Raw genomic sequence first — 22973 nt, 5'->3', positions numbered from 1 at the left:
AGCTGTACCTACAAAGAAAAAAAATGTGTCAGAAAGCTATTTGCTCTGAATGGTTCCCCGAGAGCTCTGACTCAGACTGTACACAGACCTGTTGCACTGATCCCCCCCCCACCCTTAATTGAACTCTCAGTTTCAGAATACTGTTCCCCTCTTGTGAAATTAAAGTCATACGGAGTGTGTCTCGCGGACCTCGGCTCTGAAGGAAGTGCAAATATGTACCTGTTGTTTGTGTATATTTGATGAAGAGCGGAGGAGAAAGTAGGGGAGGAGAATGGCGAAGGAGTAGAGGACACATCTGCGGGGCCAATTTTCTGTCGTGACAGCTGGAACGAGGTGAAAAATCCTCCAGGAGGGGCGAGATGCTGGAGGGTAATGAAGAATAGATGCCTCTTCCCTCTGTGCTTCGCGGATCTCTACGTGGAGGGGTCTGCCCCTCAGTTGCTCGGGCTCTTCAGTTTGTCCTTCCTTTGTTCCTCCATGTTCTCTTTCTGTCTGTCTTCTCTTCCTCCTCATTACTCTCCCCTGCCACCACGTCTCATGCAACAACCTGCCTTGCTTCTTCTCTTCCTCCCTCCTCTCTGTTTTCGCCTCACAAATGACAACCCTTCAATAAATAAGCGGGCGGAGAAATCATTTTTAACCAGCGAGTCAGGGCTTGGATTCCTCCCTCACTTTTCAGGAGTGTGTGTGTGTGTGTGTGTGTGTGTGTGGTTCAATATTTCTCTGTTTACGTTCGCCGTGTCTGCAACCAGAGCTCAGCCCCGGTATACATTACCGCCAGACTGAGGAGAAATGGGTCTGCCGCGGCGTCGGTTTGTTTTTGCCGTCACACCATATATGAGCAGAGCGGGGGTCACACGAGATTAGGCTTCCCTGTCACCTTGTCTGACTCGTGTGTTTGAGGGCGAGCAGACATCAGGCTGACCCACGCGGTCCTTGGCGACGCTCCTCATGTGACAGGCATCTCCGTAATGAGGCGCGCTGCCTGTATAGCCCCGTCTCAAAATGCAGGAGAGGGAATGTCAACAATGAGAAACAACAACAGATGCGGATGCAGACGCAGCACATTTGTCAAACCCCTGCCGCCTCGCCTCCAGGAAGGCAGAAAGGGATATGACATCGCACCTTTTTCCATCTGTTATTTTTGTAGCATGAGGTGAGGCGATACCCTCGCTGGGAGTGGCGCCGGGAGGGGCAGAACATCGCATGGTGGCTGTGTGTGGCGACGGCGGACCAGTAATGGACGAGAACAGTGAGGAGGGAATGCTTTACGAGGATGAAAAGTTGCCAATTAGAAAGTATACTAATATTTCTTTAAAGGACGAGCTTTGTCAACTTCATGTGCTTTGCATTCCGTTAAAACTAGCAATTCTGCTTTGAATTAAGGTCTGTGCACAATTGATTCTTATCCCAGCTTTCCATTTTATTGCAGCTCTCCCATGTAAGAGATGTATTAAAAAAACATATGTATTAAATAGTGTGTGTCGTGGGTCATAGAAGTGCAGTTTTCCATATGTGAAATACAACGTTACAGTTTCTCTATTAGTCTCTGTTTTTCTTGATTAAAATGGGAGTAGTTGCTAATGGGGCCAATATGTCAGTTTTGAGAAACACAATACATGTGGATCTTATTGCTGAGTATCTGTCCATTTATCTGGAGCTCGATTGTGGTTGCAGCAGGCTGAGCATGGTAGTCCAAATGTCCCTCTCCCAGGCAATGCTTTCCAGCTCTTCCTGGGGGATCCAGAGGTGTTCAGGTCTGATAAAATATGTGATCCATCCAGCAGGCTCTGTGTCCACTTCAGGGTCTTCTACCAGTTGAAATGCCCTCCAAAGGAAGGTGATCAGAAAGCATCCCGATCAGACGCTCAAACCACCACAGCTAGACCTTTCGACCCTCTATCCAAGGGTGAGCCCAACTCACTTCGGCCGATTGTATGTCGTTCTTTCAGTCCGGACCCAAAGCGTGCTACCACATGTGAGGGTTGTAGCGTGGATTGACTTGTAAATGAAAAGCTTTGCCTCGTGGCTCAGCTCTCTCCTCACAACGTCCCCATCACCCCTGACAACGCACCAATGCCCCTGTCATCCTCACAGTCTTATAGGTGAATACGACCCCGAGATACTTCAACTTCTTCACTAGGAGCAGCAAACTTGGAGTAATCGATTGTCATGATCCGAATGCTTTTAGTGGTTAGTGAGCAAATGTTATCTCTCGCAGGAAGTTTGTTTGTTTTTTAATCCCACTGGCTAACAGAACCTTAATGAATCCCTTACTCATACATCAAACAGATGTCAGAAAGCAGAACTGCTGTGAAGTTAATGTCTCGTACAAAATAAACCAGTAATATGATGCAAGTCTACAGTTGTAGAATATGGTATACAATTTTCTGGGGGAGGGGGTGCAGTTTTTTAAATCAACGATGGTCCAAATAATTGATAATTAATCATAATTTTAAAACAGGAGTTACTGATCTCAACTGTATATGAAAAGACTGAAATATCCAAGTGTTCTACCATTTTGCAATCTCTACAAGTTGTTTCACTGTTCGGCCATTGCTGTGTTCACTTCTCACCACTCTAGTCTTCTTATTTCTAGGGTTTTCTCAGGTGGCAAAGTTCGCCAAGTTACCCAGGTCTTTAGTCTCATCCAGCAGTCGTCTAAAATGACAAATGAAAATTTGTTCGACAACTCCTTTGCGCTACACACAGTACGGAACACATGCAGTTATTTATATACAAATATAAACAAACAAGTTGTGCATTTTTTAATCTGAGTTGGGTTTTTTTATCGCAAGATGGTGATGTTATCCTGGTCAGCCACCATATCTAAAAGTTTGACGACTGGGAAACACTGTCCATCAACTGTGACTGCGTGTGAGCAACAAGCATCGAGTCCACCTTGCATCGTTCAGTTTTAGTCTGCTCAGATCAAATGTAAAAACGTACAAATTTGCCCTAGGCAAAACACTAACAAAGAAAACACATTAGTTGAATAATACACACTTTTCAACACAGCCTAACAGAAAGATGACCTCCACTCTCCACGCTCCACGCCATCAGTAGATTCAGCATGAGGGATCAGCTCATACTGAATTACTATAGTAAGAGTCAGAATACCATGATGGTAACCAAATATCACTAGCTGTTATACAAAATAGCTTTAAACGAGCTACTTTTGTTCTTGGCTCTCAGTATAACGGATGTTTTACCATGTTTTAACAGTGCTACTTGAGGGGCATATTTTTCCTGCTGTCCGTGTTCGTATCAAGTCACATTTGACAGTCTGTCAGGCACAGTCACACCAGCACCGACAGCTACTGAACACACTATATCTGAAATCACTGCATTTACCTCCTGTTTTTACTCTCATCACGGATGTTTGTCTCCCAGATATTGCATTGTTTTGCACCGAAGCCAAACATTTTTTTCACATCGAGCTCTGATGGCGACTCATTTAAAAAGTTAATGAGACACTGCATCGACCGGCAGGCATGCGGGCTGCGAAACGGATGAAACGATCCCCGCGCAGTGAAAACACGCGTTTCAGATGGGACTTGAATTCAGATGAACATAAAAATATTTTCTTTCCATTAGTTAAATCCGGATTTAAACGCTGTCTTCCAGTTACCAAGGGAACCACATTAGGCAAATCAATGAATGTAATGTCAGTGGAGAGGGAGGGCATACCTCAACACTCTCACACCCCCCCCCCAAACAATCTCTGTCTCATTGTGTGTGTGTTTGTGTGTGTGTGTGTGTGTGTGTCTGGCCCAGTATCTCTCTCTCTCCCTCTCTCTGTCTCTCTCTCAGTTAGGCTTTCTCCCTCGCTCTCATTTTCTATGCCATCTCCCACTCATCCTCTCCCTCGCTCACTCCCTCTCTCCCCCTCACAACACTTGCTTCCTGACAACCACTGCCAAAGGACTAGCAGGCGCAGCACATCCCAAGTTTCCATCACTCGGCGGGGGCCTGGAAGAAGAAAAGAGAGAGGAGAAGAAAGGGAAAAGAAGAACTTCAACTTTATCCCAGGTGTTGTGACAGCCTCGGGGCTCCGTGCTGCAGACCTGTAGCTCCAGCAGCATGGCCTCCTCCAGGGGATAAGAGCGGGGTGACTGATTTTTCACAAGTTAGAATATTAGATCTGGATCGAAGTGGATCAAAGTGAGGAAGTCGGCTCAGCGGGGCTAAAGTTGGACAATTTGCTCAGGTTGGGCGCAGCTGAACGGGTCTGGCGTTGGTGGCCGGAGCCCGGCCCGGCCCGCCCCGACCTGACCTGGCTCTGTGTAGCAGCGTCAGGCGATGACAGACGGCGGTCTCCCAAGATGTTGAGTCTGGATGGCTTGGAGATGATCGCTGTGCTGGTGGTCATGGGTCTCTTCATCAAAGTCCTGGAGCAGTTTGGGATGTTTGAGCCTGTCGGAGGGGAAGGTAATGGATTTGACTCTGAGCTTTGTTGGTTTAATGATTGTGGTAAAAAAAAAAAAAGTTTTAGAAGATTTTTAGAAAATGTTATAAGATTTTAAAGCAGTGTGTGCTTGAGCTGATATTTTCATCTGCAGTGCCCATTCCCTCTGGTCCTGGATGGGCTGCAGTGATGTCTGAGGGTTTGGGTTACCGGTGCAACAGTGGGCCATGCAACACCCTCTCTCTCTCTCTTACACACACACACACACACGCAGAGTAACTTTAGCTGTGTGTGAGGCCTCCCTCTGCCCCTGGGGTGTGTGCTTTTACCCTTTAATCGATAACACTATGGGCAGAATGGGTCTGAGTGCTGTGCAAAGGCACTTGCCTCACTGAGGGAATGTCAGCCTTTACTCTCGGTGCACTCATTAGTCTGCAGCCTTTGGATGGAGCTGCATCACATGGCTCCTCGCTGCAGATCACAGGTCAACGTGTTTCTGCGCTTGAGATGAGGTGACACAGATAATTCAGTTTAAAAGTGAGTCACTCCACGATTTTTGTCACATCAGCGCTTTGTAAAAAAAGACGTAGAAGAAGTGCTACATTATAGTTTAGCTAATCGATACATTTATTGAATGATGCTTTTACATCATTTCATACAACACCTTCCCTGTGAATGAAGCTTCGATTGAAAAGGTCCTCTGGCTCACCCCCAGCAGCTGCCAACACGCACCCAGGCCTTGTTTGGCCCGTCTTCTCTGGATGACCTGTGTTTTGTGCCCCTTCTAAGTCCAATCTGCTTTACCTTGTTCACACTCACTTATCTCTTCTCTCTCATTGACAACGGGAGAGATGGGATTCTTATCTCCATTGTGGTTTTTTTTTTTCCCCCACCTTTGCTCATTTCCCAGCATGTCCTGTACACTTTGGGAATCTGGCAACGCTGGCGCTCAGACAGGCTCTTAACTTTTCTTTTTCATGACAAGAATCTGCTCTCCTACTCTCATTCTGAGTCACTAAGTAAAGAGCAGACATGCATTTTGGTTTAAAAAAGACCCTGCACAGTTAAAGGATTTGCTCTAGATGCTACACTACAAGTGAGAGTCTCCATCCCTGATGCACCTGCTGGACGGCACCCAGCAGTCAAGGTGTGCCAACATCTCTGTCATCTAAAATAAGTTTCTATAGTCTATGCTACAGAGCCCTGCATACACAGGGACACACACACACAAACACAAACACACACTGGATGCTCCATTTATACTCTCGTTATGCCCTGTGCATCACTCTTCAGCATATTCCGCCCATTATTTATGGAAAATGGCAGCCATAATAAGTGTACGTGTGTATGTGCCAGCTCCCTTGTGAGTACTTAAGCTAATGAATTTTCTCTTTAATGGAGGGACTCGGTCCAGATGGCAGAACAACTGTATTACTCAGACGATCTGCAGGATCATGTGCTCTCACTGGGAGGGCTTGGACCTGACGCACACTCCATATAATGGCATGTCACACACAGCTGATATGCATGTTCATGTGTAAAAGCAACATGTATCTTGTGTATTTACAATGTGTCAGTGATACCATGATGGCTGAGGCACCTTCGTTCATTTGTAACCTGTCCTGCTCAATATGAATCCCTCGTTTCACTTCTCTATCAGACAGATTGCTTCATTCTGCTTGACCTTTCTACTATAATAATGGAGTCTATTGTTGGCTGCTTGAGTAGCAGCGTGTCTTTCATTTACTCCTCTCACGGGATCCATCTGCTGATGTGATGCACTTGCACTTGAAATCAGTTGTGTGTGCACTCTGTACTTTGGCGTTGCAAAAAAACAACAGAAAACTTTGCAATGGTAGCTGATACGTGTCCCTCTATTTTCCACCTTCCACCAATCTCTTGAGGTAAGCTTTGAAAAAAAAGATAAGATATTAATTGTGGTTGAAAATGCCCTCTCCTCTCCCTCTCGCCAGACTCAGAGTCATTTTCTGGTGAGCCAGACCGAGACAAGTAAAATAAAGAGACAGCGAGACTCCCATTACTTTAATGAGCTGTGTTGCTGACCCTACGCTGATTAAAACACACACACACACACACACACACACACACACACACATACACACACACACACACACACACACAAACACATACACACACACACACACACACACACACACAAAGAGTGGAGAAAAGAGAAAGGGCGGCATGTGTGTGAAGAGGATGCGTACAGTATGTGTGAGGTGCACTCTCGTCTGGGAGGTTTACAAGGTTCTGATAGATTTAAAGCTAATGGCTAATGGCCTGAGCGAGGTCTTTAGAAGTTTATGAGGTGGAAATTGAAGAGTTGTACGCTGGGATGTTCTGGCCGGAGCTGGATGGCAAGCGTGCCTGACAAAGGAGTCTAACAACACAGCGGTTTCCTCCACTTTTCTCTCCTTCTATAAACATTCCCTGGATAGAAGTTGTTGACTTTAACTTATTAAATGTACACAGGAAATCTGGACCCGGTGTTTGCCAGTAATAAACCTGTTCCCGTCACTGAGACTTACCCTTTACTGTCTCTCAGCGGATACATTTCACTAATTGCGAGCTACCAAGAAGCCGGAGATACTACTGTGTGTGCTGCAGTGAGCTGTGGTGCCCATCTTCATGGGATGAAAGGTATGGCACCTTGCCATATGCGCCACAGACTGTTTCAGCAGTTGATTTTAGTATAAATTGAGTTGGCAGTGGGCTTGATGAGGTCCTGGATGTCAGGGACATGCTCCAGTGCTGTTTCATCACTCCTGAGAGGCTCAGAAAGATACGGTTATGTCTCTCGCCTCCCTCGTATCAACTTGTACCTGAGTTAGCAGCTGGATGTGAGCCATATGTCAGACCAGCCCGCAGAATCCAATCCTTTACTTTTCACCGTGGGTTTTTTACTTCGCTGCTTCTGTTTGATTCAAATCAGTTAACTGGGGGTATGAAGTGAGTGTCGTCGAAGAGACACACAGTTCATTGGCTTTAGAGTCCCGAGGAGACATATCTGGACTCCAGGCTACTGCAAGAGGGTCCTGATTTATACAAGTTATAAAGGATGTTCTGTAGATTCTGTCATTATCCTTTTTATTCTAGGTGCCTCAAACTTTAAAAAAAAAATCAATCTTCAGTGCATCTGTCTACAGCTTCTTTATTGTTCAGATTTAATCAAAAACGCCATAAATGATTCAGTTAATTTACCGGGAGTCTCTTCTTTTGTGCAACTGCATGATCACGAAGACGTCGCTGCCACCGCTCCACCTGTAAGATATGAAGAGCGTAGGCGGAGGTTCGTCGAGGAATTTAACTTGATTTGCTCACAACAAATATGGACGGCAATATCAGTCCGTCAGTTGGTCGCCGCTGAAGTATCTCGACAAGTATCGAATGGATTTCTGAATTAAAGGTCCCTAGATGAGGAATTCTAATAACACTCTGACTTCCCTGTAGTGCCACCAGCAGCTCATGTTTAGTATTCTTCAGCAGCATATCTACACAATTAACTGAAGGCACAAAACTTTCATCCCCAGAGGATGATGACAAATCATTTTCCCTGAAGTGGCACCATGAGTTTTGAATTTCAGTTATTTTATTGAAACGTCTGTGAAAATAATGATGTTCCTCTCCTGGTGAAATTTGATGTGTTGTATCATGTGATTGGCCAGTTTGATAGCCGCTCCAAAAACCACAGGAAGCGGCATATCTACCACACCCTGTGCTGTAGATGGCTTTAGCTTTAGCGACTAGCTGATGTTAGCAGGGTGCTCAGGTAGCCTCGGAGCGGAGAGGCCCTATTGACTGGTGGTATTGCAAGACAGGATAGGGTGGGGCTAGCCTTTTAGCATGTCGACTTCAGTGGACACCTCTGCAACACAGCGCTTAACACAACATAAGTAACAGGATGTTAACACTGTTCTGTACTCACACTGTTCTTGATATTGTTTGTTCATGTTGTCATTTTTCACAAATGATTCCTTCAAGGTTTGGGCTTAAGGAATGCTAACACATAAGCTAGTCCTACCTTCATCATGGAGCATAATCCTTATGCTGTATAACACACAGCTCAGCAAATCATTTTTCTTGCTTAACGTGTTATTTTGCTATGATCAGCACAGTGTGTGTGTGTGTGTGTGTGTGTGTGTGTGTGTGTGTGTTCATGTGTGTGGGAATGGGACAAGGGAGGGGGGATAAGTGCAGGTAAATTGCTCAGCGGTCGGCAGAGGACCCATTTGTGTCCAAGCTCTCACACACACACGCACACACACGCACACACACACACACACACACACACACACACACACACACACACACACACACACACACACACACACACATACCGTCACTGTAATTGCCCTTCAGTAGATGGGCAGCACTCTAGTGGGGGGACGCAGTGTGCTTGTGTGCGTTAGCAGGCCATTTGTAGTGAGCTGTGCGTGCATTGCTTCACACACTCTGCGGGGGGTCCGAGCACATTACAGCTGTCAAATCTGATGGTATACTTCACTCACCTTTATCGTCTTGAACTCGAAGCAAGTAAAAAAAATGTCATCTGGTTGCCATGATTTTTGCAAATTTTGAAATTTGAATTGTTGAAGGTGATCAGCCAAAGACTGACGTTGAAACGAGGGCAGCTAGGCAGAACCGCTGACAGAAGCTACGGTATGCTTCTGTCAGCGGTTCGGACAACATGTATCCCGACTGTGGTAAACTTTCTGAACAGTAGTAAAACTGCAGTGAGTGTGGAGGAGACTGTCCTCGTTGTCCTTGTCTGAGGCTCTTTCTCTCTCTGCCCCTCTGATGGCTGGCCAGCTAGAAGATGAGAGCCTTGGACACGGGAGGATCAGACAGGGGATATTTAATACACAGCTCTCTCCATCCTCTGCCATCCCTCCCTCACCACTTCCCTCTCGTTCTCTACTTGTCTCTCTGCCCCCCCCCCCCCTTCTGTCGCTGTCTGTCATCTTTTTTTCCTCTGGCTCTCCTTCCCTGGATTTGATTATAGCAGTCGTGTGTGGCGTGTGTGGCGTGTGTGTGTATGTGTGTGTGTGAGCTGTATTTGTATGGCAGGTGCTCTGTGGATAAAAGAACAGAAGTTGTTGACGCTCCGCTGCTCTTCTTCTGACACGCGTCTGCAGAAATTTGATAACATTGAGAATAAACTAATGAATTCACAAACACACATGCCGAGCGCGCGCGCGCACACACACACACGCACTCACGCACACACATCCAGACCTGTCCTTGAAAATATCCCCGGCTAACTTATTAGAGTTTGGATGATTTGCATTAACGTAGCTTAGCTTTGTGTCTGAAGACCTTTTCCCGTATGCAGCTTAACCCATTCATGTTCTGGCCGGTTTTAATGTCACATTTGATTTTCTGGGTAAGAAGCTCAGGCAGTTTGCAGTTTTATTACAGGAAGTATTCTGATGCGGCTGTAGTGGGCTCAAAGCGGAAACTTTCCCAAGTCAAGCAATCCTCAGATATGATGGTTTTAAAGCCGGAATATCAACATTTCTTCTTCTTCTAATAGCTGTTTGTTAACTATGAGGGTTTTGTAGCACTTGCGAATAGATATTGCTCTTTGCCAGTAACTAAGTCAATTTACTCAACACTTTCTTCTGCATTGCTGAAGAAAAATGTTGTACTTTGACAGTTTTAGTCACAAGTTGCTTTGTAGAGGATTCAGATATTTCTAAAAATAGAATTAATAAATTCATTATGAACTATTATTTTAGGTTAAGCTACCCAGCAGTATGGAAACTATTTGCCAGCTCATTAATGTGTCAATCAACTGTCACGCAGTGATAGTATATAGCAATGTGACAATCGTGGTCTGTTTTGATGTCTGTACTTTTACTTGTCTGTAAAATACTGAATGAAGGAATTTTACTTGGTAACATGCAGTGATCATCCATAAATGGTGTTCTCTACAGGAACTCTAATCACAGTTGCATTTAAGAACTATTGATACATTCCTCTGCATATAGATTGATGTATCCGCCTAATGAAAAGGATCCAGTACGTTTACTGACACTTTTAACAAACTTTTGACAAAACTAAAGCCGCCAACAACGGGCATTGCCTGCCGTCATCAATAATGTGTGTGTAAAACAAAACCCTGTGATGTAAACCGCAGTGGTTCCAATTAGCTTGCTCAGTGCGACTTTTATTTTCATTCCTCCATATGTTACAGTTGCTGGTGCATGCAGTTACGTGTGGTGTCTTCCTCGGTCTCGTTCACCCTCGTGCTTTATATGCAATGTTTGTTTGCAGTTGTGAGGCTGGGTAACGAGTTTATCCTCCTTTTCATTAATTAGTTCGTCAACTGCTTCACCTCTCCTGAGGGAGCCCTTAAAAAGGAATCGCAGTGTGATAAAGGCTTCTGTACACTGGCCTCTTCACCTCTGCTTCCCTGTTGTTATCAGCAGTTATACTTATCTGAGTCACAGTACACAATGATTTTAATCTTCACAAAGCGAGCTGGTGGCCTTTTTATTATCATTTTTCACCCCTGCCCTTCAGGAGTCCACCGCTTGGTCTGCTCACACAAAGGCATTTGATGATTGATAAGCCATCAAAATATACTGTAAACTGTGACACATACTTTATGTTTAAGATTAGAAAGTCATCTAAATAAAACGCGAAGTTAACAGGCCAATAACTAAACGCTCAAGCTGCCGATCACTCACTCGTAGAGGTGATTGAAAATGTGAGAAAAAGTAAAAACTCTAATTCCTGGCCTCCAGCTGCTGATTTACACAAGGTCTCCCTCTCTCGATCTATTCATTCCTCTATTCAGATTTTCTCTCTCACAAACACACTCACACAGCACTAACAAGGGCACAGAAGCCTTGCAGCACGATTCACCAGGATAAAACATTTATGTTGGGCAGACAGTGGCTATTATTCACCCTCTTTTACAACAACAAAGCAAGGCTACGGGCTGCTGTCATTCTGCCATTGATTTAACTGCCAATTTGATCTTCATTCATGGCTGAGTCCCAGCAAACATTTAGGAGAACTTTCCCGCACGCCGCTGCCAGATGAGTTTTTACTCTCCGTTCAGTGTTTTCAACGCCTTTTGTTCCAATTAAGTAATGTTTGCTTTGGCTGTAAAATGGTGTTAGATCGCTCTGTAATACAACCACTACGACTTGATTTCCCCTTAAGATTTGTTGTCTTTTTGGGAACAAATCTTTCAGCGGCTGAAACGCAACCTCGACGCAGCCGAGATTCAAACCCTGTCGGCTGCTTGAAAGTCTTTTTTCAGTCGTATCGACCCGCTCAGGATGTTTACCTGATTTGGCTCCTGGCAGGAAACAGCAGAGCAGAGTGTTCATGATTTTAATGGAAATAAGTTTAGAGCGTTGTTGTGAGCGATGAAAACCCAATTTAGATCGACTGCTTTACATTACTCAAAAACACAGGATGCATTCTTAAAATGCCTCGATGTAGCTGAGTGGCAGAAAATACGCTTGAAGTATGACAGCTTCAGTGCTGTTTCGTTGGACACAGGTTGATGTGAAATATTGTCATAATAGCATACGTGAGTGTTACTATCCCTGTCAGTGTTGTGTGAATGTGTGTTGGAAAGAGGTAAAAGTGGGTGGGCGGGGGGGGTGATGAAAGATCCCCCCCCCCCCCCGCCCCCAGTTAGTCTGGTCTCTGGTGTAGAATTTAAATGAAGGACAATAACAAAGATACAGAGAGCTGTAGCTAGAGGTGAGCAGCTAATCAAATGTCTTACATTGCACTGCCCTCTTCAGGTGTAAATGTTAATTACTGCAATATGTTTCTGGGCAGGTCAGAGGTTTTCACCCATGTGTTTCAGCCTCAGCCTTCAAATACAGATTAATTTATTAATGAATTAATGAATTAATAATGTGTTTTCCAGTTGCTGAGAAGAGAAAGGAAGCGAATGCTATATTTTCAACTTTTTATGAAAGAGAAAACATCAGTTGTCAACTGTTTTGGGTCAATATGATTCATTTGAAACTATAATGGAAAACAATGACGTGATAGTTTTGATTGCCATCATGCTTGGCTTATTTTCTATCAAATGTACGAGATCTTTTTACGACAGCTTGGTTTTAAATGTTGAATTAAAGGAACGCTATGCAACTTTGTCACCTTAAAATAACTGCTTCAGAATCATGTTGATGATACAGTGTCTCTGTCTCAGCCACTCCACCCCCCTATCACTTGTTTCTGCCTCAGTGAGAGGGTAGGATCACAGCGCTACGTACATGTCAACTTCAACAGACAGGTTTTCAACACGTAACATTGTTACGATGTAAAGAGTTTTGTTTGGGGGTGGGGCGAAATCGCACAAAAAGCCAATTTTCTACATGATGTTGCTTTAAATAGCCATGCTTCCAACATACATCTCTCCTTCAAATATTCATGTCTACCGCCTGAACATGACGTCACCATCATCCGTCACCTACCTGTATCCAAACAAGACACAATGCCGTACAGGAAACCGACGTCCAAATTTAACTATTTGTCCAATTTTCAGACTAAATGCTGTTCCTGCGCGCGGAAAATATTCAGTTCCGTCTCGTTTCCTCAAAAGAGAAAACCTCTCTGATCCCCTCCGCCTCACCCGACTGTGTGCACTTTCTAAAGAAAACTCTTCATTAGCGGCTCTCTGTAGTTTATGCTGAAAGGATTCGGCCTCAGTAGAATGAATCTGTTTTTGTCCCACATCATGGTATTAAAAATATCCTCAAAAGCTAATGATCTATGCAAATGGATCTCTGCTTTCACTTATCTAATTGGAAACACGCCACCCAATTTTGAGCACCATTTGTCAATGACCTCCTCTGTGTCTCCGTCGCCGCACGTACTCACACACACTCTTATACACACACTCCCACCCATTCTCTCTTAGACATTTTAATCAGTTTTGAGAGGAATAATTGCCCAGGTAGACGTCTAAATATGGAGGTATTTCAATTACTGTGTGTCTGGCCTCAGGCAAAATATGCCTCACAGAGACTAATCAACTGAGACTGATTAACGCAATCTTGTATGTGGCTGCGTGTGTGCCATTGTGTGTAAGGGTGTCAACATCTCCAGTAGATTATCATTCCGGGCAATTGAATGCCTGTCATTATATTAAATCAGAACATTGTTTTGTCTTTGTGTTGTGTCCTCGTGTACAGGCCATAAAAAGTTAACACTAAAATAAACTACTGGTTTTCTATGATTTCTCACCCTGGAGGGGCCTCACTGCCCTCAAAGACCCTTTGAGGTTATGAGTAGAAGTCAAAGAAATGTCTTAGGAACATCACTGCTAATTATATCACATACACACTCCCAATTTCCAACAGTTTTGCTCTGTTGGATGCAGAGCTCACATCTGAGGAGGGATCCAAAGCAAGCAGAATAACATTCACACTCCCTGCCGCAGCCAGGATTTGAACCCAGGACCTTTGCCGCCGTGAGGTATCAGTGCTAACCGCTGGACCTCCGCTGATTATCAAATGAAAGACATTTAGATGCTAATTTTGGTTGATTTTTAGCCATGGTGAATGGCATTGCGCTATGGATGGTGAGTTTAGTTTGCCTGGTGGGTAATCTAGCAAGGTTGAGCAAGGTTAACATGATACCAAATTGCCATCACCATGTTAGCATTGTCTCTGTAGGCACATTGGTATGCAGACATTAGCATTTAGCTCTCAGCCTCAGTCTCACAGCTAGTACGGCTGTAGAATCTCGTAGCCACTTTGACATAAAGTATCTGAAAATGGACATCTCTACCTCCTCCCACTGTACAAAAATCAACCCAAAATATCTTGTATATGAGCGCTGCCATATTGCGCTGGCAAATACATTTGCGTGACCACCATTTTTCGCAGGAGTCTCCCCATTTTTAACCCTCTCTCCTGCTGTGCTCCAAATTGATAAATTCCCCCCCGTTGATCTCCCGATTGCATAGTGATACAGATCAACTGGGAGTGTCTCAGTTTCTTTCAGGGATGTGTGTCGTGGTACCTGGCAACTCAATCCAGAGACCCTGTCTGAAGTGTCACTCGCCACTGCACTTGGATGAAACAGGTGCCAGGAAGAAGAAAATAAGCTTCCAAATGTCACACCTCTTGGTGCGGGACTTGCCTCTTTGCTCATCCCCTCACCTCCACACTGCAGACTCTAGCCCTGTATCATTTTATCCTTCCTCTTTTTGAAGGTCTACCAGGCAATGACAGCTCCTCACACATTCACTCAAAACGTGTTTATTAATATTTTTTTTACAGTTTTAAAAAAGCAACTGTACTTTACTCTGAGACCTATTTAAGACCTATATAAAGCCATTTTATTCTCCCACCCCTGTGTTTACTCTGTTAATCTGTGGTTTAGGTTAATTGCTCAGTTAGCAGGCAGGGCTCCGCTGACAATCATGCCATGGCATCCCCTTTTCATAGTATTGACTAATTAAACGTCCAAAAGGCGATTCCTTGGAAAAATAGTTGATTGATGAGTCTCATTACCTGGTCATGAGACTCAACAATCAACTTAAACCTTATTGCACCTTTAACACCAAATGTACCAGTAAAACGGACGCATGAACGTACATCAGCGTGATAAGAACTAACCGAAATGAAGGAAACAATCTTTGGGATGAAAGTATTTGACATGGCCCTCGTCCCATCTGCTAACATCTTGGTGTTGGGGTGTATGACCTATGCTGCACCCAGCCACAAGGGGGCAATAAAGAAATACATTTTTATATTCAGTCAATATTGAGACTCGATTACATTAATTTTTATTGCAAAAAAAAGACTGTATTTCAGTTTAACCTCATTTTAACCCCATCTTAATCCACGAGCTTAATCCACAAAACTACATAAATGTGCATAATTTTCATGTTTACCACTTAATCAGGATATTTGGGAATAAGAGAAGACAGTTTTTATTGGCGTTTGATGCACTATTAAAACACCCAGACACTTTATTGGTGAGTTGATAAAGCTCAATAAACGCTAGGTTGTTGATTGTACCTTGTTGAGGTGGTTTTATCCTGAAATGGTTTGCATGAATAGAATCAAGAGAATCGAAGCTTCCGAATGATACATGGCATGTCTATACACTTAAATTGAGGTCGTGAACCTTTTTGCTTCGCTGTGTTTGTGTTGTTTGGGAATGTAGCCGGTGCTTAATTAAAGCAGCTCCTGAATACATGCCAACATAATAGGCATAGAAATGGAACAGAGCTTATAGTAAATCTAGCCCGCCGCAGTTTTACAGTAACCTCGACGTCTAGACATCTTTTGGCCTGCAAGTCACCGAATCAATGCAAACAGGGTTAGAATCAGTGCAGCTAAAAATGTTGCCATTATTAGAAGCAAGTGCAACAACAGTAACAAGTTCGGAGGTCGGTGCCTTACAATATTCCTGGAATCACAGAGCTGGACGGATTTTTTTGTTCATTTGCAACTTATTGATCTTACATTTCTGTCTGGGTATATGACAGATATCCCAGCGTTTAATGGGAGGGATAGTGACAGGGAGGCACGACCAGCCTTAATCTCTCACACTTTGATCCTTGATCTGACTCTCTGACTGCAGACTGCGTTTGAGAATTTACTGGCCTAAATATGTCACTGTGTTTGGGAATTTATGTCGCCCTCTTAAATTAATCATGCCCCTAAAATGCATGCAAAATATAGGTTAATGACGCGCTTTATGTTGATAAGTTGACAGTAATTCATTTAATTTATTCGTTTATTGCTCATTTTTCTCATTTATGCTCTGTAGTCTTATCGATTTACATGATCATAAAGACCCGTATGGAATAATGTCTGATCCTTAAGTGCCATTAGAAGCCATTGTACATCTCCATCATTGCATTTGGAGCACTCAGCTGCCACTGAATGACAGTGATCGACTGTTGCACACTTCGTTTGTGCCCAATTTCCGACTTCAGGCGCGAACTGCGGCAACATCGCCGCTTGTCGCAGTTTTGTTTACCAAAGAGCACGAGTCTGCCTCTGATTAAGCATGGCTTGCTCGGTCTCACAAGGCTGCTCTCATGTGTGCTCCCTGAGGCTCAGTGGCTTTACCGTAGCTCCCGGTCTCACTCTGAGAATCATTAATCAGGCGTGAGACAGCTCAAGCCCCCCCCCTGTAAAAACTCTCAGCCTCCTTTTGTATATCTCTTTCTCTGTCTGGTGAGCCGACCCGCTCTCAGGCACAGACAGCCTGTCACATGCACGTACACTTGCGATATACAACCTGAAAGACAAAATGATGCTTTCAAAGTGCTGTGGACTAAATATTCCCCGTCTCCCCCCTCGGTTTCCTGTGGAGCATTCGCTTCCAGCTTTTGATAGCAGGGCGTTATTGAACATGGACTGGAGGATGAAAGTGATGGAGGACTTTGAAGCCAAGGGTTGTCACTTTCTGCTTATGCTGAAGTCTCCCCATTTCTTATTTAGAGATCTGCTGATCCAATTTTTCTTCTCTCCAATAGCAATTCCAAGCACTGCCCTCCCAAGAAGAGAAAGGGAATCAGTCATTTCTGCGAATGCCCCCCAAAACAACATATATACATATGTTTCTGTAACAAAGCCCTCAGGTGGGCATATTGTTTTTTTTACAACTTTCTCTTCGGAGTAAAAAGAGGAGGTTGTTACAGGGCCCAGACACAACAAATCTATAAAGAACTATTTGCGACCAAGGCTGGCTGTTTTGTCGACTTGTGTCTTATGCCAAAAAGCTGCACTGGAACACACAGCAATGACTGCCGCCAACAGCAACTAGCTCGTACCTTCTGAGAGGAAGTATGTCTCAATACCGCAAGGCAGCAGTAGTCTGTATTTCTTCATTCCAAAAGAAAAACCAGGAGACTCATATTGATGTACAAACCACTGTAATTATAAAGCAGCTTTCTTTATTTACCCGACTCTTGCTGATATAGCCATGTTTAATGAAGAATATGAGAGGCCTTCCCTCTCTTTTTCCATTTCTCTTCTTATGCACTGATTCGCTGAGCAGCCAATCAAAGAGCGATTTCTCTCACCAATGAGCTCTGATACTGATTCTGCACACACACACTCTGTCAATAGTCCACCAACAATGGCAGACAAGTGCCAACGGTGCAGGACACACCGCAACAACTAGGTCCAATAGACACTAGCCGACCATCGACCTGGAGTGTCTTAGCCCTCAGAGATACAAAGCTAGCAGAAGAAAGAGGTTCAGGTGGTTGGGTGCCTTAACAAACATTGGTCTCGCGGGACCGGTGTTCTCTTCCCATGTCCAGCCAAAAGTCAACTTTGGATTCTTTAAGAAATGACCATGAGCTCACCCTCACCATAACCAAGCTATCTGAACCCAAACAAAGCCTGTTCCGTAACTCTAAAACCCTGCTGGCAGTGACGCCTGGGGAGGTGTCACAAACAGTGTATTTGTTGTTTGATTTGGAGAATATTCTGTTGCTCCAGTACCTCAGTACAATGCTGAGAACCGATCCCACGTCTTATAAAATCGATTTTGCACTCGCTTGAGATTGTTTTGCTATTTTTAAAAAAAAAGGTTAATGACCTTAATGCAAGATGGAAACCCTTAACCCAATTAAATTCTGACGCAGCAGTAGTTTAACTCAACTGACCCATCAGTCCTTTTTAACACTAGAGGCTCCACACAGACACACAGTCTTCCTTCACACGTGTATACATAAAACAAACAGAAATGTCGATAGTGTCTACATTGTTTGTTGCTCTGGCGCTCTTTTAATGACATAATCTTCATCTAGCTGTGCCCTGACAGAGGATTTCGCACCACCTACTGCTTATCTTGATTAACCAACTCCTAATAATCACATTCTGGTTGGACTCTTCTTTCCCGCTGCCCTTTGTTGAAAGACCCCAATGTCCTACAAATGAGGCAACTTAGGTACATGTACATAAATTCCATGTCAAAAGTCTGAAAAACTCTTCATGCCAGCCAGAATCCATCATCGTGATTTCAATCCTCTATATGTCTTTTTTCGAGGGTTCAGTTCTGTTCTTCAGAGATTGTGACTGTCTGCGGTGTGATGATGTCAGCGTGCCAGATGTGACATCAGTATGTCCCGTCCTAACTGAAATTTCCCCCACTGCGCGGGATGGCATATGCCATACATGTGATCGGCAGATTTCACCTCCGGGCTGTGTGTTTGCGTGTGCGCACGTGTTCTGCACTCAGAGGACGCCGCCACATCTGTGAGTTCGTCCACAGCAGCGGCTGGGTCGGACGCTTCGCCTTTCTGTCATCATAGCCTCCCTCCTCCCTTCTGCTATCCTTCCTTTGCATCTTCTTCTCCTAATTCTGTCCTTCATTTTCCCCCTACTGTCTCTTTTTGTTATTGGGTTCCCTGCTATACCCCTGGTTGCTTTTATTTCCTCCCTTAACCGTTCCATGATACCCCTCCTCTCCCTGCCTCTCCTCCCATCTCATTTCCCAGTTCATTCTGCCCATCTGTCTCCTGTACGTCCCCCTCCTTCTCTGTTTCCCCCCGTAACCTGCAAGTAGTACTCCCCCTTCCTCTCCCTCCTTCCGTTTACCTTCTCCCCTCCTCTTTCCTCCCTTCACTCAGTCCCATCACTGACCCAATTAAACATGGGGAGGGACACAGCGGGAGGAGACTAGCGGAGGTAAGGCGAGAAAGAGAGGGAGGACAGGCAGAGACTACAGAGAGAGTTTGAGAGTCGGCAGCTGGAAAAGCAGAGAGAGTCTGAAAACAATTGCCGCCAACCTGCCAGGACACACATGAATTGTCCGAACTTCACCTGGAACTTAAACAACCTTTGACAGGCACGGAGGCGGCGGGGGTGGAGCAGCAAGTCGACAGTGCTGCTGCCACGCACTTACCGATACTCGATGAAGGAACGAGGAGAATAACAATCTACCTTCAGTGAGGAAACAGGCGGGGAGCCGTGCGGAGTTAGGAGATGGCCAAATACCGGCACATAGAGGGGGACTGAGAGGAGGGAGAGAAGAGACAAAGCCGGTGGCAGTCCTGGTTGGAGCTTAGGGGGGGAACTTGGTTGCCCCGGGGCAAGAGAAAGATTTTTTGTTGACAGGAACAAAGGGAGAGAAGGGAGAAAGGATGCATCTGTTCTTCCAGGAGAAGTGGGAGGTGGAGGGGCTGCAGACTGTGGGCATCCTCCTGGTGGTCTGCAGCTCCCTAAAACTGATGCACTTTCTGGGGCTCATCGACATCACAACGGAAGGTAAGACGAATGGTACGAGAGCGAGAGGGAAGCGCCGGCTGAGAAGTCGATAATGATGAATATGGTGAGGGGACGTTAGGAGGAGAACACTCAGCTGGAAAGGGGTGTGTCTGTATGTGTGTGTGTGTGTGTGTGAGTGTGTGTGTGTGTGTGTGTGTGTGTGTGCGTGTGTGTGTGTGTGTGTGTGCGTGGTTCTGAAGTGTTTAACATTACAAAGTAGTTTGGCCCAATTCCTTCAAAAAAAGCTGTCATGTTTGTCACACCTATTTATGATCCTGTGTGTTTGTGTGTTTGTGTGTGTGTGTGTGTGTGTGTGTGTGTGTGTGTGTGTGCGTGTGTGCGCGTGTGTGTGTACTAGTGTATGACTGTACTCATAATTCTTTTGCTGCATTTTGTGGCACAAAATAGATTCAAAGCTTCCGTACAAATAGATTTGAATGAAGAATTAGTTTCCCAGACACATGTTTATTTATGTAGGCCCCATCCATATGGAGAAAGATGCAAGAAATCAGACATTCAGTACTAGTAATAGATTCTATCTGCAAATTATTTCATCAGCTACAGACTTTATGTTTTACTGTAGGGAGGATTTGCTTTCCAAAATACATCTGTTGTTTTCTGCTTTGAGGTGCACTCCACCGGTTCCATACATCAAGATGTTGTTGTAGCCTCCAGTCTAATGTCTTCTGGGTTACCAAAGCTCGGGCTTGGAGAGTATACATTTTTAATTTTTTGGCATTTTGCCTTTATAACAGTAGGCAGGGCACAGAAAAGGAAGCAGACTCAAAATAGAGATGAAGATAAAGGGGTATTACATGCAACAAAGTTACCTGACGGAGAATCGAACTGGCACCTTGAGGCCACACATGCTTAGTAAAGAGTTTGGAAAATGCAGCTCCAACAAAAAAAGGGATTATGGGGAATTTAGGATCCTGTGTTTTTGGGGCTTGGGCCGTTTCGAGGGTTAAAAGTCAGTTTATCCCTGCCCCTGCTGCCTTGATTTTGAGGAGTCTTTCCTTTTCTGCCTCTTGTCAGTCCCCCAATGTTAAGAAAGTGCAACACTAAAAGGTCGGTCGCAGTTAAAGGTATCAATTGTAACATTTCCTTCTTAGAATGTCTATGTACTAGCTACTCCTTTGTCATATAGTTTGTTGAGTTGTGTACTTACGCTAGGCCAAATGTTTCCAACAGTGTTCAAATAAGTAAATAAGTAATCCATCGCTTTACTCAAGGTAACGGTGAGTTTCTTTAGATCGCCTGTTGCTATAATTTTTAAGATGATGCGTCATCAGTCGGCAAATGTGACTAAAGTAAAAGTGAATAAAAACAATAGTACATTACCTGATTCGTGAGTTATGTCAGATATGTTTTCATTGGCCATGGTGGTCGTTTTCCAATGAAGACAACAACTCCCATGATCCCACGCTTCGTCACGACATCGTCAAGCTACATCTATTGTTGTTGTGTCGAGATAGGCCGGAGAAGTGGGAGAGGATTTTGACATTAGGCCTCATTTGAAACCACAGGTACGGAAAGTACCAGCTAAACCAGCAGGATGCCTATAAGTCCTAATTTTATACTAAGATTCATGAAATATTTGTGAGGTTCTGTACAGTGATCTGTACAGCCAATCTGTATCTAATATGTTTGCTGCCTTCACGTCAGTCGAGGGATTCTTTGTACCCCGAGAAAATCCTCAGATCTCTGGGGTTTATGAAAAGACGAAGCTCCTTCAAAACTTACTGGATGCAGTTTTATTGCCGAAAAAATGTGTTGCCATTGGGCTAAAAATAGAGCCCTTTTTTTATTTCCTGAAGAGTTTTGATGGTCTGTCAGTGTACCCTGAGGGAAACTATTGAACTCTAATTGCACAATCACTGCAGGACACGCTGGGTAACAGTGTCACACTGCTGCACAACAACTGAAGAAACGCACATTTTTTTAAATTCATTTTTTTTCCCGTCTGACGAGGAAAATAGACAGTCTTTATCTTTTCCGCCTTACTCAGGCCAAAATGAAAGAATTTCTGGTCTCATTGTCATTGCCACTCAAAAAAACAATTTTAACTTCAAAGGCTCGAGAACAAATTGATCACATGTTACTTCAATAGCCAAGTGAATGCAGTAACCTACTTGTATTCAACAAAAAGACATTCTGTTAATATTAGATACAACTTCCATATTAAGTACTGAGAGTATGCTTTAAAACATACAGATTAGTTTCTTACACAGACAGACAGACAGACAGACAGACAGACAGACAGACAGGTAGGTAGGTAGGTAGGTAGGTAGGTAGATAGATAGATAGATAGATAGATTCTGCCAAATACATATAAATGTTATTGCCGGTATTTTTGGGGCATGTTTTATCAAATTGGGGACCTTTAAAGAGACATGCTTGTATGTCTGTGTGCATAAAAAAAAATCAGGTTAATCCCTCCGAGATCAAATATCTCTCTTCCAAGACAGACTTGGCCAAGACAGCCGGAGCACATTTACTCAAAGACATCACAACATGCGGGAAATTTCATCACCAGCAAGGAACAAAAAACAAAGCGAAAAAGAAACAGAGGAAATGGAGAGACGGAGAGGGAGGAAAAGGTGTCTCAGTCCTAAAATGAGCATCTCCAAGCACTGACAGCTTCCAGTAGATTCAGCTTTCATGGTGCTTACAAGTATTTCAAGCTCGGCGTTGCACACAGAGCCAGAGGATGTGGAGAAGGTTTTTTTATTTTTATTTATTTTTTATTTTTTTTACCGGGCTCTGTCCAGGCCTTTCGAACAATCAGTAGAAATTAAATTTAGTCTGCTTGAACCCAGAGACAGAACGTCGCATCTTTAACACAATAACAGTCAGAGTTGTGAAGGTGACTTTAAAAATGTGTCTCATAACTGTTACTAATAGATACATCATCAGCGTGTAATCTCCAATGTCATGCCGAAGACTTTTATACATACAGTATACATACTGTTTCAAGCATTGGTGGCAAGTATACAGATATATATGTCTAGTCAAGTGTGTGTTTTCAGTACTTCTGCTGGACTTTACTAGTGTTTCCTTTACTGCTGTTTGCTACGTTATACTTATCCTCCACTGTATCTTGCAAATTGAAATATTACAGCTTGTACTCCACTACATTTATCTGACAGCTATACACAAAATAATTGCATACAAAACGTTCTTAAATGGTTGAATACAATGCATCGTTATGCAGTGAATAAAACATGCAACAGTATATAAATGTGTGACAATGAGGCGATGAAACAATCTCACTTAACTGTCTATATCGTGGATGTGGCGGCGCTTTCCATGTCATCACATGA

General features: G+C 44.0%; 1 protein-coding gene across 6 annotated transcripts in view; it reads left to right on the top strand.

The window, feature by feature from the left end:
* LOC115596497 (Kv channel-interacting protein 2) overlaps window positions 1-22973 on the top strand; it is a 107505-nt gene that overhangs the window by 76523 nt on the left and 8009 nt on the right. The window contains exon 1 of one of the 6 annotated variants that reach the window (XM_030441668.1): window positions 3875-4431. The exons of 3 other annotated variants lie outside the window; for them this stretch is intronic. In XM_030441668.1, the coding sequence (XP_030297528.1) occupies window positions 4326-4431 (106 nt within the window). In that variant the 5' untranslated portion in view covers window positions 3875-4325. Of the gene's footprint in view, window positions 1-3874; window positions 4432-18665; window positions 19663-22973 lie in introns of those variants that run through there. 2 more of the 6 variants (XM_030441666.1, XM_030441667.1) reach the window with 2 other exon arrangements.

This window comes from Sparus aurata, chromosome 15 (assembly GCF_900880675.1).
Source record: "Sparus aurata chromosome 15, fSpaAur1.1, whole genome shotgun sequence".
NCBI classification, from domain to species: domain Eukaryota; kingdom Metazoa; phylum Chordata; class Actinopteri; order Spariformes; family Sparidae; genus Sparus; species Sparus aurata.
The sequence above is the reverse complement of the archived record's forward strand: the minus strand, read 5'-3'. Positions and strand labels throughout refer to the sequence as shown.